Genomic DNA, 20,263 nt, shown 5'->3' with positions numbered 1-20,263 from the left:
ATGGTGAAAATTTTATAGATTGTAATTAAATTTTTTTTGAAAAATGTATAAAAATTATTTAAAAATACATATTTTAAAAATAAATCGTAAAAAATGGGTGAATTTTATTTGGAATGAACCTGAATTTCGAAATGTGAAAGGAAGAGTGAAATAAGTTTAATAATAAAAAAAAGAGATTATTAAAAATATACCAAACTCAATTAACACTGAGGAACTATTAGTTTTTTAAAAACTACTTATGCGATTTTTGCAAAACTTGGTAGTTTGGCGTAATTTGAGTCCTAGAATTGAAATATGGAAAAATATTAGCATGTTATTTCAGAAAAATGCGGATTTTATGTCAAAATACCTATATTAGATCAATGCTATATATAAATCTAATACATATCCTAAGTCGCACTTTCGAGACATGGAAAATGCAAGTTGAATTTCGTCAATCGGTCCAGTAGAACGAGAGATAAAAAACTGCCCCCTTCTTTTTTTTTTTTTTTTCCCCGCAACATACATAGCTGCGTACATATGTATGTAGTGTGCATCTCCCATAACTTTAAAAGGGTTAACCATAGAACGTTGAAATTTTGTATATGGGGCTGCTATAATAGCTAGTGCACCTCCTTTTTTTATTGCAATAGGCAGTACAAAACTTATATATATATGTGTGTGTGTGACAAGACAAGTGAAGAATATATAAAAGATTAAAGTAAATTTCCCTTCTCAATTCTAAAAATAGTAACCTCTCTCTGCACTAAGTCATTTCTAGATTAATCCATGTCATATGACTCTTACATTATTCTGATGATGTAAACAGAACTAAAACCCGAACAGCCAATAGTAATTTTATAGCAATATTAACTATTCAATCAAAATGCAGTGAGAACCAAAACTAACTCAATCTGAATTAAGATTTCACCCTGAACATAACGCACTTGCGTCCTACGCTTTGGCTTAGTTGGACTGTTATCTGTCTGCTCCTTCTATCTTACTGCAAATTTATTTATACTTTTTGGAGTAGGCACAATTAATGTGCCAACTTGATTGTGGCGACAGCATGTTTGCTGTAATAATAAAATGAAGATTTAATCTGCCTTCGCCTCCAATTTTCTATTCATTATGGTTCAACTTTTCTATGCCATGAAGATTTCTGCTCGTCATTACTTCTAAGTTTGTTTTTATTACATATATTGAAGTGCCAAAACATTATGACCACCTACTTAATAACGCGTTGCGCAAACTTTGGCCTGCAAAACAACTGAAATTCGCCTTGGCATGGATGTCACAAGCTCTTGGTAGATGATTGGAGACAGGTTGTACCAAATTTCTAAGCAGCGGTTACGCAAAGTCGAGATCTTCCAACATTTGTGGTGTTTGAGCTTTGAGCTGCCAACTCCATGGCATCCCAAAAGTGCTCTATCGGGTTAAAATACAGCGATTTAGGTGGCTAGGACATTAATTGGAATTCATCCTTATGCTTCTCGAACCACTCCTACACAATTCGAGCCTTGTGACGGGGGTGTTGTCCTGCTGGAAGATTCTATTCCCAGGTGGGAAGACAGATGCTATGTAATGGTGCAACTGATCCGTAGTTATGTTCAGGTAATCCACAGCTTTCATGGTCTGTTCTACCACAACTAAGTGTCCCAAAGCCTCTCATGAGAACGTCCCCCCCCCAGGTCATACACAGGCTAGCGGTAGCCAGCCTGTGTATGACCTGCTGTACAATGTTGGGGGGGGGCAACTGTTCGCTTGGAAATATGGCATACCCTGATACGATCATCGACATGATGAATGTGAAATCGTGATTCATCCGAACAGGCAACTGTGTTCTAGTTATCCATGGTCCACTCTTGATCCGCAGTCTCTTGAGTCCAGTCTCGGGAACTTCAAGACGCTTGGTCAACAGCGGTATATGAGTGGGACATCTACTGTGCAGTTCCATATCCAACATGTCCACTGAACTGTGTGTTCCAAAGCACTTGCTCTTGGACCTGCATTGTATTGAGCTGTCAGCAGAGCCAGGTGCCAATTTTGCTGTACGGAGCAAGACAGTCTCCGACGTCTCCTTTTTTTTTTTTTTTTTATGACGCGTGAACTTTGGCGTCTAATGCTGGTTTCATTGTCATTTATTCGCTTTGTATAAATACTAACGACGGTGGATCATGAACAATCTACCAGTCATGCAGTTTCTGAGAGTATCGTTCCGAGTCTTCGAGCTATTACAATCTGCTTTATATCAGATTTGCCTCGGTCAGGAGCCTTTCCCATCACACTCAAAAGTAAGGGCAAAAATTATTCCTTACAATCAATCAAACAAATTATTGCTGGGATAGCGTGCTAAGCGCGCTGTTTCCAGCTCAGGAGGAGTTGCCAAAAGGCATATGACTTTAAAAATTCTGAAGTGGAAAGCTGAGGCATTGAGGTGATGAAGAAGAGAGGTAACAAGAGGCCGCAAGCCTAAGAACATAAAACGCGCAACAAGTTGAAGCAGTGCTGGGCAGTTGAGTTGTGAGTTTGTACTGTTGTACAGTGAAATAAGACTTGACAAGATGAAATTGCAGGAAGACCTGCAAGATCTCAATAGACACATTTTATTTATACATAATACAATATTATACTTGAATACAGGATACATATGAGATAAATACTAAATAATGATATACGAAGGATAAATATGAAGTTTATGTACACTATTTACAATTATTTACAGTACTTTCCTACATTAGGTAGGGAAGTTTGCGTCTCGTGCAGTGTGTGCTGCAAGCGGCCGTTGTTCTTTATCTTCTGGTTATATGATGTAATCAAATAACCCTTTCTAGTTAAAAGTTTCTCTAAGTGGGGGCATTTGACTGCTTGTTGGAAGAAATTTGAGTTTAGTCTATGAATATGTTCTAAGACCGTTTCAATCCTTATGTAAGGTTTTGTTGGAAACAAGGTAATGAGCATTTGTGAAAGTATGTAGCAGTTTATTTTGCATGACTTGTAGCTTATAAATATCATTATCTTTGATCGTCGCCTAAGCAGGGGAAGCAGATTCCTTACCTTCTCCAGCAGCAGTTAAATACCATTTTCACTTAGATCACGTGCCCTCTGCATCATCCAGACGAGTTCATGTGAAGATGGTCATAATATTTTGGCTCATCATGCCCCCTTACCCAGCTTAAAATTTAGAAAGTCCTGCACGAAGGCACCCCTCACTTTAGGCAGATCGTCTGTGTGTGCTTTGCCATAATCAACTGAACCAAACCAAAACCAGCTTAAAATTCCTTAAACACTGTTAAGGATTTATGTTAGCAATTTTTGCCTTTAGTTTTGCAATCGTTGGTCATAGATATATACTTTCAGTTACAGAAGTATTTTAAATGATGAAAATATTCATGTTTCAGAAATGTCAAATAAAAAAGAAATATTAATTTTCAGCAACTAACAAAATCTATTTTTATAATAGCAGTTTATAACTGTAACTTGTCTAACAATATATATCTTACAATATCTAATATCAATTTATTGTTGTAAATATCTAACAATATTTAATATTAGTTTATTGTTATTCCATAAAGAGTATTCTTTTAATTTATCATTATAATGCAGAATTCTGTTGGCTTGCTTGAACTGCATGTAATACATGTTAAAAACATAAAAGTAAGTCATGTATTGTCCACATCAGATTTTTCTTTCTTTCTTTCTTTTTTTTTTCAGTTGCAGACTCATATCATGTTCTTTATGTGATTTAAATAACTTAAAAAGAAATTCCAAAGTTCATTTTTCCTATGTGCGTTAAAAATAATAATAGTTTTAAAAATGTTATATGCAGAAATTAGCCATTTTCAATTTTTTATAAAAAGAAACCTGGTTATAGATTATCTGAAAAAAATATGTTACTTGTCCCTGCCCCAGTAAATTCATTAAAACTACATTCTGTTATAGTAATAATCCTGAGAATATAACTAAAAATTACCAATTTACATTTCATTGACAGACTTGCAATCAAATTTCACATGTTTCTTTTTGTTTTGCATAAATCATAATAATATAAATTAAACAAGATTTAAATCATTTTTTTTGCACAATTTAAGAATATTTTAAAAACAAACACATATGTAAAAAATCATTCATTTAAATGATTTCATAATTTTAAATTTAATATTTTGAAATAATATTCAATAAATAACTCCCCAAAGAGATCTCATAAAATTTTCTTGGAATTTTCTCAATACTATTTAATAATGCTTTAATGTTTTATGTAATAATTTTACAAAATTTTAATATTTCATTTTCAAACTAAATTGTCTCGTATGAAATGAACAAAAGAAAAAAACTTTAAAAATATTATTATTTTTAACAGAAATGTGATTAAGGGTAGATGATACTGAGGTATAAAACTGTGTTCGTTTAACTGCTTAAAATTGAGACAAATTTAAACTGCATGGACTGGAATTATATTGTTTTTTACAGAGTAGGGAACACAGTGTGATTTTGAATAGTACCATATAGTTTTGTGTATCAGCTGAGAATTTTGGGAACTTTTTCTGAAGCTAAATCCAGTCATTTGCTTATATACCAACCTGCTAATCTTTGGGAGTGGGGGAAGTATTTTTCTGTTAGTCGGGCTAAGTGATACGAGTAAATCCCTAAATATCACATATTTTTTTCTTTAGTTTATGTGTCTTAAACTTATGAAAAAAAAATAATTTCAAATAATTTGAGTTGTTTCTTAAATTTATGAAAAAAAATAGTTTCAAATGAATTGAGTTATTTCTTTTATGAAAGTAAGTTGTTTGTTTTTGAAATTGTTTATAATGCTGTTTTGTTGTGTAATTGCCAAAGCAAAAAAATCTATTGGCAAAATTTGCGCTTGGCTTTCCCCATTTTCGAACTTGTTTTTCATTTAGGAAGAAATGCCGAACAGCAGTACTGTGAGAATTTTCAGCCAAAGCAATCATCTGTAATTTGAAATTTCCCGTACAAAAATTTCTCCTCCCGCTTATCTTTCAGACCAAAAAAAGGTACAGAAAATAAGACGAACACAGACACCACAGATCACATACAAAACAACAAATGAATGAAATAATCGCGCTAACTTAAGATAGGATTATTAGAGTTAAAACAATAGTCGTTGCCGTTTTACTGTACACCGATTTGACTGGAAAAAATTCCCATTATTTTATCCGCTTGGCAACATTTTCACCCGCATGTCAACATGTTTAAATGCTGCAAGATTTTTTTTAAAAAAATATTTTGGATTATATACAGACTCTGAATTTTGAAGAAAAAAGCACTCTCTGCTTATACAGGGATTAACTAATATTTGGAAGTATAGGGTTTCTTAGATTTTTATTCTACATTTTGTTTGATTTTATACTATTTTGCTGTTACTTACACTACAGTGCTTCTTCCAAACACTTATAACGTTGCGCGCCTCCAACTTGCACGCAACCAAGAGGTGACTGTGAAAACTTGTATAAAAGACAGAGCCTTGTGAAGGGTTTAAGTCCCTTTTTATTCAAAGTAATAAATTACAATTGCGTCCTCTTGACGCTTACAGACGGTGCCAACTCGGCAGTCAAATAAAAATAATAACCTGAAAAGAAACTAAAGACAAGGTTCTAACTACGAGATTCTCTAAAATAACTAACTCACCGCGTTTTACAATACCGCTGCTAATTCAGCGGACTTGAAGCTCACTGGAACGATTAACACTACTTCCCGCCAAGCACATAGGCCGCAACGCGGGGTTCTTCAATTCTCGCTAACTACCTCCGCGCTCGCTAAGTAAGAATATCACACACCGAACTCGTTTCCTTCTATTTAAATCAGAATACTTCCGCTGATAATTTGAATGCTTGCGCGTTCTACTAAAATTTACATATTCTGGCATTGGCAGTTCCAGGGGAAAGTAAGGCTTGACAGGAAAGATAGTTTAAACTTAAAATAAATGTTAGTTAAAATAAATATAAACCCTACATTTGCCGCTGCCAGAATTTGGAAAACTTGGAAGCAGGTCCTACAAACGACCTGTTGTAAGTTTCTCTAATTCTGAATTAATTGGCGAGAACCTCGTTTACACAAAAAAAAAAAAAAAAATATCTTATGTAACCATTTGTATACTAAAATTCTGTTGATCGTTACAAAGGTTTCTCCTTACAGCAACTTTTCCTGGACTTCATCAATCAATCTTGGTCTTTCCTTCCAGCATCTGGAAGGAATAAGTATCAGTATTTTTCTACATACTTTATAATTTACACTTTCTTGACACAATAAATTTTTGTTTTTAAACGATTCGTTTTTCTTAGTTATTGCTTACTTCACATTCATTCAATTTTTCAAGCATTAATTTAACTTTACCCTGGCTCTCCACCGTGTGTGGTGTCAAACGGGAATATTCGTGTTTTAGTCTTACAACACTTCCCCTAACCACCATGATTTGTTAGAATTCAACGACCAAATAGACACACCTTACTCGACATTCTACAACTCAATGAGCTACTTTAATAGTCTTAAAAATTCAAATGTAGGTGGAGAACCCTACAAAACACATTCATTCTAACTTCCCCCTCATTCATCTTTAAACATGCAGGCTTTCGCTCTAAAGCATGACTTTACAGTTTAATACTTAAATTTTGACTTCATTGCTTTTAAGCATTCACTTTTAGCATCTACAATTTTATGCTTCTAGCCTAAATTCTACTTTTACATAATATTTAAGTATTTACGTACATTTACAAAATTTAATACATATGCTTTTTACAATTTACCATAAAATGAATAAGAGAAAATAAATTTTTACTTTACTCATTCTTCGCCAAGCTGGCGGCACTGAAACTAAAATTCTTATTAGTACAAGAATACGAAGTTATTTTTATCTTCGGCCAAATTTTGGCTTTAACATAACAGAATTAGTCTTCCGACCAACAGAAAATGCTTGTTTTTAGCTTTTACACTTAAAGAAAATAATACTTTTGCCTTAGCTAAATAAAGTAAAACAAAACTAAGTCTCAACCGAGACATATTGACTTTCGTCAAAACATAGAACTTCGTACTTATGCATAACATTTCGGAACAAAAGAGAGAAAAAAAAAATTATAGAAGGTTTTAACTTATCTTTGAGTTTTCGATGCTTGAAACTCCGTCATCCGTTTTTGGCAAAATTGATCCCAAGTTAGAGGTTTCATGGATGTTAATCTTCTCCTTATTGATCTCCGAGTGTCGTCCACGTTGCTTTTTCTTTTGCGTCCTCTACATGCTGGCCTCTTGACGGAGTAATCGTCTGATTGTTGGCCTTTGCGTTTCTGCCTGGGACGGCTGATCTTGACGTCCTCCGGTCTGGAGTCCTTCTTGAATTTCTTCTGTTCCTCGTATTTTTGTGCCTCCTGTTGGCGTTTCAGTTTCCGGAACGGCGGCCTTGCTGGCACCTGACTCTGTGGCCGTGTGCGCGTTCTCCTTGATGTGTAATTTCTCCTGCTATCCTTTGTAGGTGGTGTTTTTCTCTTTACCACGGTTTCTTTACCCGGTGCATCTGTATTTTTGTTTTTCTTAAACGCTGGAGTTTGAAAATTATTTTTTCTTTTTGATACCGACGTCCGGGTTGTAGAAGTGCTAGGTCTCTCTTCAGTTCTCTGTTTCTTGGGTGGTGGAATAGTTGTTGTAGTCTCTGATTCTTCTACTTCGTTTAGACTTGAGTCCTGCAAGAAACTTTTAAGGATTTCAAAATCATTTGGATTATAGTATTTTTTCACCTGGTCGGGACTTGCTTTACAGATTTCCCCTCTCTCGTTCTTAAGATATAAGACTACTCCTTTGATTTCCTGAATTACATAGGGGCCTTCAAACTTTGGAGCTAGCTTTGCCATAAAATTGTCTGGGGCACTTGATAAAGAAAATTTCCGCTTCAATACTTTATCCCCAACTTTAAAATCTGCTTCACGGCGTTTTCTATCGTAATATAGTTTCTGCCTATTTCTTGCCGTATCCGAGGTTTTAAGCGCCTGATCAATGAGCTTTTGCACATCTTTTTGTTTAAACTCCTGCTCTCTTTGTTGCACAAAGAATAATTTATCTAAAGGCGTAATTAATTTTCGGCCTAAGAATAATTCTGCTGGAGTTTTTCCCGTAGTATCATGATGTGCCGTTCTTAAAGCATAAGCTAATTCATTTATGTAGCCATCCCAGCGCTTGTGATGTGTGCTCACGTAACTGCGAATTATTTTTACTATATTTTTATTAACTCTTTCTGCTATGTTAGCCTGTGGTCTATACGGAACCATTTTGATATGGCGTATGCCAAGTCCATTGCATATGTTTTCAAATATTTGACTAATGAATTGTTTTCCGTTATCGCTAATGACTTTTATCGGTGCACCGTATTTTAAAATGTATCTGTGTAAGAATGCATCTGCGACTGTTTTGGCTGACGCGCGTTTAAGTGGAACAATTTCTATCCATTTTGAAAAATGATCTACTATTACTAAAAGAAAACGATTTTTATTTAACTCGCTCTGGGGGAAGGGACCAAGGAGATCTATGCCTAAAATTTCATTCGGAAATGTAGCGCGAATGCTATTTAAGTACCCGGCCGGGCTGTAATTAATATCATTTATTAACTGACATTGATTGCAGGACCTGACATACGCCGTTACTATTTTGTATAATTGCGGGAAATATACCGCCTCGCGTACCCTTTTTATAGTCTTTCTGACCCCTAGGTGGCCCGCTGTTTTTTCTTCGTGCAACTCCTTCAAAATGCTTAATCGAAGCGAGGCTGGGATGACTGGCTTATACTCAAGATTTTCGTTTGTTGTTTTCGTATAGAATAATAAATTATCTATTATTTCATAGTTTTTTGCTCTATTTCTTATCGCATCGATATCTGTATGCTCAAAGCTTTCGGGGTCTTTCAAATAAGCATAGATATTTCCAAATTCAGGATCAGCTTTCAGTTCAGTAATAACCGTATCTCTAGAATCTAAAATTTTTGAAGTCAACACAGCGCATTTAAGTTCATTTCCTTCATCGTCCAGTTTTATACGAGAAAGTGCGTCAGCTACATTGTTTTCCTTACCCGGTTTATATTTTATTGTGATATTATATTCTTGGAGTTTTAAAGTCCATCTTATTAACCTGGGCGTTAGGTTTTTTCCCGAGTAAAGTCTACCAACAGCCGCATGATCCGAAAAGACTGTTACTGGCGATTTGCCGAAATAAACTCGAAATTTGTGTACAGCCATTAATACGGCTAATGTTTCTCTTTCTGTAGCTGTATAATTCCTTTGTGTCTGATTCAATGTTTTACTAAAAAATGCCAGCGGATGGTTATTTTGCATAAGAACCGCACCCACCGCATAGTCTGACGCATCTGCTGCAATTTCCAGGTTTTCGTCCCCCTCAGGGAATTTTAAAACAGGGGCATTAATAAGCGCTTCTTTTAATCTTTCAAAAGCTGTGTTAGCTTCCGCTGTCCACGTAAACTTACTCTTTTTTCTTTTGATTACTAAGAGTGGTTCAACAATATTAGCGAAATCTTTTATGAAAGATCGATAGTAAGAACATAATCCAAGGAAAGAAGAAAGTTTCTTGGCGGTGTTGGGCGGTGGGAATAGCTTTTATTTTTGAATCTTGCGTTTCTATACCCTTTTGCGAAATTTTATAACCGAGATATTTAAGTTCTTTAGTTGCGAACTTGCATTTTGAGGCGTTAATTGTAAGACCGGCCTCTTTTAATAATTTAAAAACTTGTTCGAGGTCATTAATGTGTTGTTCCAACGTACTACTCGTTATAATTATATCATCTAGATAAATTAAAGTTGATTTTCCTAGGACAGGCTTTAGAACAATGTCCATAGCTCTCTGGAATGTTGATGGGGCCCCACACATCCCAAAGGGCATGCGTAAAAATGCATAAGTGCTCGATTTTGTTATAAACGCGGTTTTATGTATATCTTCGGATCTCATAGCTATTTGATAGTAGCCAGACGTTAAGTCCAAAGTAGACATATATCTTGTCGATTTGATCTGTCTAATGATCTCGTCTATAACCGGCAAAGGGTAAACTGGAAATTTAGTAATTCTATTTAGTTTTCTGTAATCGATAGCAAACCTCCAAGCCCTTTTATCCGAAGGAGGAAACTCGTTCTTTTTCCTACATAGTACGACTGGACTCGCGTACTCACTATTTATGGGCGTTATTATTTTATTCTTTAACATCTCCTGAATATGTTCTTCGATGATTAGGTCTTTTTGTTTATCATAACGATACGGTTTAGTCCTACAAGGTTTTTCGGCATTTAATTGAATCTTGTGAGTTATTATCTGGCAGTTTCCTGGTTTTTCTGAAAACAAATGAGAAAAATTACTCACCACTTGCTGTATTGCTTTACTTTCATGGTCATTCAGATGGCTAAGGTCCACTTCAGGTGTCTCCACAGGTTCCACCACCCTCTGGTCCATCTCCAACACCACGGAACTATCTTGAAAATTTAATTTGGCCCTCGCGGCCCTTAAAAAGTCCATACCTAAAATAAGAGAGTGTTGTAGGTCTTTCACCACAAAAATTAATACTTTGAGATTTTCCTCTTTTACCTGTAAGTTTAATGATAATTTCCCGATGCAGTGACATGTTTTTCCTTGCGCCGCTATAATTTCCGTATTTTTGGTTTTAAATAGTCGTATCCTATAAAAATTCTTTTTGAAGAACTTTTCACTTATAAAATTTCCTTCTGCTCCTGTATCGATGAGGGCTTCTACTTGTACATCGCCAACCAGGACTTGTATAATTGGTAGCTGTGAGTTTTTTACGATGACCGTGTTTAAATGTCTATTTGAGGGTTTTTTTAAAACTTCCGGGGTCTGGACCCTCCCTTCCACAGGCCCCTCTAGTCGTTTAAAGCTTTCCTTTCAATCTGTGTCTTCTGGGTACGCGGATGCTTATTTTCAAATTTTCTTTTTGGGCCTTGACCTTCGAGTTTCGATGCGTTAGCTTGATAGTTCTTTCCCCCATATGAGCGATTTCCATTTCTGGTTTCCTCCTTCCTTCGGGTATGTTGGGAATATGTTTCCCCTCTCGCTTTTTCCGCTATTCTGCGATTTTGAAACTTCACCGCCAATTCGAAAAGTTCCTGCAATGTGCTTGGGTTTCTAATTTCAAAGTAGTCTTGGACAGCGGGTAACAATCTTGGTAATATTATTTCAGAAATATCCGCATCGGTTTTTTTTTCCATACAGCATATCCGTTAGCTTGATTTTTCGTAAAATAAAGTCCGTCAATTCTGCTGTATCCCGTTGGTAGAAACTATATAGTTCGGCTTCCAGCCGTGCGCGATCTTTCACTATGGGGAAGGCCTTTACTAACGATTTTTTGAAATTGTCAAATATATATGTCGAGCTTCCAAATTCACCTAGTAGAAATTTTCCTATGTTTTTCCACCATAGCGCGGCCTGTCCTCTTAGTGCTGATGTGGCGATGGCAACTTTTTGTCTTTCAGGCACAGGGTAGAGCTGAAAGTGGTTTTCTAGACCTTCTAAAAATACGGACACCGAATTTTTTCCGTCGAAATAGACGTTTGGCTTGATTGACGCTCTCAAAGTCTGGACCAGGTATCCAAATCCTTCTAACTGACTTGTCATTTCTTGGTGTTGTCCAGCGGCTTCCATCCAGTTTTCGGCCATTTCAGTTCGATAACTGTTCGGGCGCCAATATAACGTTGCGCGCCTCCAACTTGCACGCAGCCAAGAGGTGACTGTAAAAACTTGTATAAAAAATAGAGCCTTGTGAAGGGTTTAAGTCCCTTTTTATTCAACGTAATAAATTACAATTGCGTTCTCTTGACGCTTACAGACGGTGCCAACTCGGCAGTCAAATAAAAATAATAACCTGAAAAGAAACTAAAGACAAGGTTCTAACTACGAGGTTCTCTAAAATAACTAACTCACCGCGTTTTACAATACCGCTGCTAATTCAGCAGACTTGAAGCTCACTGGAACGATTAACACTACTTCCCGCCAAGCACATAGGCCGCAACGCGGGGTTCTTCAATTCTCGCTAACTACCTCCGCGCTCGCTAAGTAAGAATATCACACACCGAACTCGTTTCCTTCTATTTAAATCAGAATACTTCCGCTGATAATTTGAATGCTTGCGCGTTCTACTAAAATTTACATATTCTGGCATTGGCAGTTCCAGGGGAAAGTAAGGCTTGACAGGAAAGATAGTTTAAACTTAAAATAAATGTTAGTTAAAATAAATATAAACCCTACACACTAGAGATAGAGCATATTCAACTGTTCCAAACTTTCAGGTTATAAGTTCAGTTTTAACTGGTATCTGTTCAAAGCAGAAATCAATTTAATGGTGCTTTTAATTAGATTAAAGTATTACGTAATTGCTTTATTATAATGTTATGAGAATTAGTTTTCGATTCATGATATGTGTCTTCACCCCCCCTCCTGAGAGCTCGTAACCGATATTTAGGAAACACCAACTTAAATGTTATGCAAAGATGCCTTTTTAAGTTGAAAATTTAAGTTTTCTGTTTGTATGCAGTATGATGTTCATTATGCAGAAATAAGAAAATTCTACTCAACATTGTGCTGGATAGAAAATTATTTGGTTCTCAGTATGCTAACAACCAAAATTTGGTCAATTCCTCACTCCCGAGTAAATGATTAAATCATTCTGGTATGCAGTATTAATATTCACGGAGTGAAGTGAACATTGTTTTCATTAGACAGTAAACGCTAATAAATGGAATGGCAGTTTCAGTTTGTATCATTGATTTTAAGTGAGTAGTAGACTATTAATTTTATAAAAGTTGCTTAAAGCATTGCAAAGGTTTTTTTTTTTTTTTTTTTTTTTTGTTTGTTTGTTTTGTTTTGTTTTATGTGTGTGTGTATGTATTATGCATATTTGCTCTAATAACATAATTTAATTTCTTCTTATTTTATTTAAGGGGTATTGCGCTTGGTTTTGTACTACAGGAGTGCTTTTACCTTCAAAGAGATACTTAGGAATTGTTATGTATAAAGGTTTATGCTATGGATTTTCAAGCGAAGAGGCAATGGAAAGTTTTAAAGTGAAACCAAATGAATGCATAGCAGCAACAAGAAATTATATGATGATTATGCCAGAATTTATTATAACTTTAAGAATGGAGGCATTATTTCAGCTTCCAATTATAGTAAGTGGTTTTTTATTTCTAAATATTAGGCTTCTCATAATAATATTTAGTTTTAGTTCAGTATATGTTAATTTCAGCAATGTAAGTTTTTCATGTGCAATAAAGAACTTAAATAATGGAAATTAATATACATTGAAAATTATATGCACTGCTTTAAAAAAATTAAGGAAAAATCACAAAAATACCGATAATGCATTAAAAAATAAACCAATCCATAAAAATATGAATATGTTGCCAAATAAGAGTTGCTGAGTAAATCTGCAGTATGCAAATTAGTAGCACTGCAGTCAGAATGTCATCTGCGAGGAGCATAAAATTGCATGTTTGAGAGCCAAGCCTACAGATTTCGCTGTAATACTGAGATAAGAAATCTGTGATAGCAACAATGACTTCCAGATATCATTTTCCCGGATAATTGGGGAGCTATTGGGAGACTAGAGGGAGGTTAAAGTTAGACAGATAGCAAAACAATAGCAAAATGTGAGTCCATCTGTGGTTCATAGACTTTGGCACAGATTCGCATCCAGGAGGTTCAGCCAAGGACGGCCAACGATGCACAATGATGACTGATATTTGTTGTGCACAAAGGAATGGAACCACAACTCTGACTCAGCTCAGATCCTCCCTTGTAGCAGCCATTGGAAGGTTGGTATCAATATCAACCATGCATAGAGGGCTTCATGAAGGAGGTCTTTACGCGAGGTGATCAGCCATTTGCGTGCTGCTTATGTCATGCCATAGAAGGGAATGTTTAAGGTGGGCACGTCAGCATGTCCACTGAATGGCTGATCAATGGGAGCCTGTTCTTTGTACGGATGAGTGCAGGTTTAGCCTCCAAAGAAATAGTAAGTGTTATTTGATTTGAAATGGATGTTTAATTGAGAACTGGAATACATTATCATCGATCAAACATCTGTGAAAGAGATGCATACGTAGGAGGCAGCATCTGTGTTTGGGGTCATTTCTCTTTGGGTGGACACACAGATCTTCATGTTTTTCCACATGGAACCATAAATGGCCTTATGCCCGTGGCATAAGTGACAATTTCCTGCTACAGGATGATAACACTAGACCACACAGGGCTGAAATGGTGGATGATCATCTTCAGCAGCAAATAATCAAGCACATAGAGTAGCCAGCTCAATCACTGGGACTTGAATCTTACAAAACATATTTGTGATGCTTTCTGAAGACTTATAGCTGTTCTCAGTCCTCCTCTTCAGACCCTTGCCATGCTTGCTACTACTTTTCAAGACCAATGACTCTCACTTCTTATGAAACTAATAAACCGTGTAATTGACAGCATCACACATCGCTGTATGTGCTGTATTGCTTCTTGGGGAGATAATACTCTATATTGAAGGTAATTTTCCTACACTTTAACACATCTAATTTGTTCATTTTCTATATATGCTTATTACTTTAACACCATAATTGTCTGGTAATTTCTTTTCATGTTATTTTATGTCTTCCTATGTGTTGTATACAGTGGGTCAGTTTCATTAAATTCTACAGGTAACTTTTTGAGTAATTCGTGCTTTTTCCTTAATATGATAACCAGAATATTAAAAATGTTATGCAAATAACATGCATGCTTTTGAACATTAAATTGTAACACTATAATATTTTTTTATGTTATTAAAGCAAGTGTGATGCACCTATAATGTAGATTTTCAGCATGTCAAAGTTGAATTTTACGGGAAAGTTCTTGAATAAAGAAATAACATTGTACTGTCAAAATTTCCATAAAAACATTTTTGAACATGTTCATCTCTGAAATTTAATTGTTATGAGCATCAATTTTTTTTCTCTCTGCAGAAAATTTAATGAGTGCTATTTTGTGCTGAAAGGATGGTTCAATTTCGTAATTTCAGTATTTAGCCTTAAATAAAATTCAGTTTATTATAGTGTAAAGTAATAGACAGCAGAATAATTTTAATTCTTATTTTCTGGTTAAAGAGTGCAAATTGGGAGGGGTAAGACCTAAATTAAATCAAGATGCGTGGTTTTATCATCTTGAGAATGTATACTCTTAGCAAAAGGAATATCTCAATTAAACGTCATAAACATACATTTTAAAATTGCATATAATATTTGACTTTTAAATATTATCCAAATCCACAGAAAGCTAAGTGTTTCTGTACCTATATTATCATTATGCATTTATATGTTCATCATATGCTATTTTTTTTAATTTTAATAATTGTAAATGCCAGTATTATTCCAGAGATATTATAAATGAATATTTAAAAATTAGGAAAATAATGACTAAATTTTAGTCAAGTGTTTCATATAACATCTTTTTAAATTAATCAGCCTTTATTCTGATTAATATGTGTCTTTTTGTACTTGGAATCTTGCCGAGGCATTAAGAATTCAGATAAATTTATCTAAACCCCATGCTAAACCAAGAAAAGTGCTCCAACAGATAAGAAATCTATTGTTATCATACTTAACTATATATTTTAATGCAAAAGAAAATTTTAAAAGGGATGAGGAATTTAGATATCAAGCAATATTAAAATCATATCATGTAATGCATATCTATTTGTATATACTATAACTTACTTTTAACATTAACTGAACTAATAATGAAAACTTATGAATTTTCAGGGAAAACTTCTCCAGTGGTACAAGACTTAAGAACAAATAACAACAACCTATTCTCTTTCCTTAATGTATTAAATTTTTTATTGCCATGTGAAGGAAAAAATAAACATGATTGTATGTAAATAATAATACATTTCTCTATTTTTTGCTGCAGCTTGACACTTGATAGCTTTTTAAGTTTGATAATGTTTGTAGCCTTAGAGAAAAATTACTGAAAACTATCTTCTGAGAATGCCGCAAAATCTACAATTTAAATGACATCATAAATCACAAGTGATTTTGTTAAAATGTTATGCTACTGTGTTGGTTGACAAACTAATATTTTTAAATAGTTATTGTTTGTCAGAACCAAAAAATTCAGCATATTTAATCAATAATAATTTAATCTTTAATAAATTCACTGCTAATGGATGGTTTTGATATTTTTGCAATGATGTGCACAACAGCAAAATTTCCATGAAATATTGCTTCACTGGATTTATTTGATTCCATAAGAACATTTTGTTGCCGTAAGCAAGACTTTCAAAAGAGTAAATTTTCTTCCCTCAGATTACCTTTCTAACATTTCAAATTTTTCTTTATGATTCATTTTGCAATGGCAACATTAAATTGTATTCTTTTGAAACTGATATTCACTTCTTACAAATAAAACAAGCAATTTAATTGTGCACACCATTACAAAAGTGCATAACTTACATCATGAAGAACACATCCTTCTTCTGTGACTTTTTTGGGGGCCCTTGCTAAAGGCATGGCTTGCAGTGTAATCTCTTAATTAAAATCACAATAATAATTTTGTTTACAACTTTAATTTAATAAGATGAATTTTCACATGAAAACAATACAAGTTTTTTTTTGGGGGGGGGGAGGGGCATAGATTGAAATGATTGGTATTGATGTAATACAGATCTAACGACAAGCACAAATAACAGGTTTTACAAACCACACATAGTTTGTCTTCATCTGTTTAGCAGTATGAATTGTATAGCTATATCCAGCTTACCAACTAGTGACTGAAAGAAAATAAAATACCAACTGATTGGGAAGCAGGAAAAGACACACCAGAATATAAGAGTTCTACCAACTAATCGGCTGGTGAATAAATTTATTGATTGTTCTGAGGTGCCATTTTATAGCTTAGTCACTATCTTTAAGCTGAAACTTTTTCAGAAAATAAATCTGGCCTTTTTTTTTAATCTTTTATAAAGAGAAAATTAAAAGATGAATTAATGCACAAATTTATTGTAATTACTCAACACACTGTACTACTGATTAAATATGAAGGTAGTGTTTTACTTTATAAGTATTTTAATTACTGTATTTGCCGGCGTATAAGGCGCATCGGCCTATAAAACGCACCTTTTTTTTTTTTTTTTTTTTGTGCTCATTTTTGAAGGATAAAACTTTAATACTGATCATTATAATGAATTTACAATGTTTTAAATATAAAGTAATACAAATGCAAAGTAATACTTTCTGCAAATACCCGATTTATCTGGGAAAGAACACCTTTTAATCTCCTTCGTCCAAACCCACACACTCATCTCCAGAGCTAAATGAAGAAACCTCTTCTAAATCAGCATCTGAGTCCTCATACAACAAATTGTCCTCTGTATCATCCAGTGAATTACTAATGTCACACTTCTTAAATGATTTAACCATTTTCTCTATTTTCACAGTATCTCATGGAACTGACCCATTCACAGATGATGTATATGATGCAGTATTGGTGTATAAGACGCATTCCGTTTTTCAGACCTATTTTCAAAGAAAAAAGTGCATCTTATGCGCCGGCAAATACGGTAACAAAATATTTTCAACATGTAAATACGGTAACAAAATATTTCTGATTTCATAGTTTTATGAGTAATTATTTTATAACATTTGCGAAATAAGTGTGCTAATTTATGTATGGCAATTTACAAAATTATTATTTTTAATATTATCCTGAACTAATTATTTCCAGTATGTAAGTAAATAAATAGTTTATGTATATAAGATAATCTTTTTTTAGAATTTTTTTAATGTAATTTATATGTATTTGCAATGTAATTGTATGTACAATACATGCAATTATAATGCATTTTTTAAAAGGAAATATAAATATTTTTAGTCAATTTCAGAAAAATATGCATTAATATTTAATTAATCTGTTTTAGAACAATATCAAATTTCTTCAAGTAAGGCCAATTTTTATATCTGATTGTTCAGTTCAAACAATTCTTCACCCAACAGAAACAAATATTGACTACACATATAACTGGAATCAGTGGAATCTTCGAAAACAGGCTATAAAATACGTAAGTATTAGTTTTTTTCTGCTTCATTTTGATTTCTGTATACATTTAATGATTACTAAACAAAGTATTTTATATAGATAAGAATGACAAACTTTTGAATGTGATATATTAAATTATTATACATTGTAATATAACTTTTCAGAAATCTTTGTTCTTTGATGCATATTTTTTTAAAAGCTGTATAAATATTTTTTTAACTTAAAATAAATATAAATAAATAAAGAAATGAATTAACAGATGTTTTGGAAACCAAACCAGAAACAATATGCGCTTTATAATAATCAGATCTTAATTAAATTATGTTAAAAAGTTGGTCAGACACTTTTTGCTTTTAACAAAATAAGAGAAATTTTAAATTCATCAAACTTAAACTATGAAATATAGTTTTCTTGAAAATATAAAGTTTTTTTGTACTAAATATTTTTTGCAAGAATAAAGTAATAATGATAAAATTAGTAATTTTTTTTAAAAGGAGAAATCATGTCACATAAGTGAGTGGACGCTTATTTTGTTCTATCAAATAAAAGTCGAAAAGCATATTCTAAGAATTTACTCATATTTCGATTACTATTCACTTTTAAAACCCAATTAATCGTTATGGTATGGATTCAGCAAGATTTAAAAAAAAAATAATATTATAATAATCTAAACTTTCTCTGCACATTTTGTATTTCTAACTTTAGTTATTGTTTTAAAGAAATACTTTGTTTTCGAGTTTGTTTCAAATTTTCAAATTCTGCTTTCGCATTTTTGCAAATAATATTCAATAAAATTCAATTGTAAACACAGAAGATGTGTTTTGAATTTTGAAGGACAATCAAACAACAGCCAAAAATCACAATTCATAGCAAATATGTTTAGAAACATTGACAGGATAGAATTTGGAATTATTTAAGCAGATTAAATTTCACATTGGTTGTTTCAAATTTCATTAAAAAATATCAGTATGTCTCCACTTATTCATTAGATCTTTAAAAGATTTAAGATTATAGATCCAATGAGCAGCATGGACATCATATTTTAAATCCTGTTCCACTACATTCTGTTATTAATAGGTAAGTGAATTTCTTGAATTTTTTCTTTGGGTCTTCTTTGCCAAATGTTCACCATTTTCAAAGATGTTAAATTATCTTCCATCAGCAAATATTACCCCAATCTAGTTGTCTGAATGCCAAATTTTCATAGATTTAAATACAAAGTTAAAGTTTTCTGATCTTTCACAGACATATTTTTTTTTCCAGTTGGCTATTATACACAGTATATCAGATTAATACTTCAATAGTCTATGAATTAACAAATGGTCTGTAAAATTAATAAAGTTCTGTTACAAATCTGAAAGAGCCTGTTTTCTATACTGCATTGTATTTGAGAGAACATATTTGAAGATCTCCCAAATTTTCTCTCATTTTGAATTTTATCACTTTTTGAATAATACTTTTTACTTTAGAAACATTCAATATTTAAACTTATTCACTGCAATAACTCTTCTAATATATTTTTGTTTTTTCAGTTACAGGTTAAGAATTTATTTTACGAATTTCTAATTGCAGTGTAGACGATTTTGTTTTCAATGTCATTAATATTCAAATACATTTTAAAATGATATCTCACAATTAAAAGAATACGTATATTAATTTTCAAACTATTTTATTTCTCAAAAAAAAAAAAAAATATTCATTATAGGAAAGAGACTAGGTAATTAAATATTCCCCCCCAAAAAAATCTAGTGTTTTATAAATCTAATTTTTAATCATTATTTTTGGAAATGGAAATGTATTCTCTCATTAGTTTTTACCATAAAATTAAAAATAAAAATCTTAGTTAGCATAGAAAAGTGCTATTTGTGTTAATATTGCAAGACCTTTATTAATGTATGCGTATTACGATTATGGCTGCTGCCAGCAGTGGCGTAGCGAGCATAACTGGCGCCCAGGGCAAAATATCTTTTTGGCGCCCCCCCCCAAAACACTTACAGTAATATAATGTATAGAATATATTTGTAATAAGAAAATAATGCAAACAGTAACAAAATGCTGAAACTGCCATAAAAATACTCTAAAACATGTTAAGAATAGTCACTACCTAACTACACTAGCACTGGATTCGGAAATGTATCTGTGTTGGGCTGAAAAATCAAACATATGATGATCTGGAATTAGTTAAAAAGGTATTACAGTCAAAAGTCTTTAA

General features: G+C 33.3%; 1 protein-coding gene across 8 annotated transcripts in view; it reads left to right on the top strand.

Annotated features, from left to right (window-relative positions):
- The window catches only part of LOC118188061 (cilia- and flagella-associated protein 206), a 77,524-nt gene that overhangs the window by 41,042 nt on the left and 16,219 nt on the right, over nucleotides 1–20,263 (top strand). For 7 of the 8 annotated variants that reach the window (XM_085813976.1, XM_085813978.1, XM_085813975.1 and 4 more), the window contains 3 exons: nucleotides 12,936–13,163; nucleotides 17,453–17,575; nucleotides 17,933–18,073. In XM_085813976.1, the coding sequence (XP_085670102.1) occupies nucleotides 12,936–13,163; nucleotides 17,453–17,575; nucleotides 17,933–18,073 (492 nt within the window). The remainder of the gene's footprint in view (nucleotides 1–12,935; nucleotides 13,164–17,452; nucleotides 17,576–17,932; nucleotides 18,074–20,263) is intronic. The other variant, XM_085813977.1, reaches the window with a different exon arrangement.

The sequence above is a fragment of the Stegodyphus dumicola genome, chromosome 3 (genome assembly GCF_044657685.1).
Source record: "Stegodyphus dumicola isolate Sdum_Otavi_A_Nest chromosome 3, ASM4465768v1".
NCBI lineage: Eukaryota > Metazoa > Arthropoda > Arachnida > Araneae > Eresidae > Stegodyphus > Stegodyphus dumicola.
The sequence above is the reverse complement of the archived record's forward strand: the minus strand, read 5'-3'. Positions and strand labels throughout refer to the sequence as shown.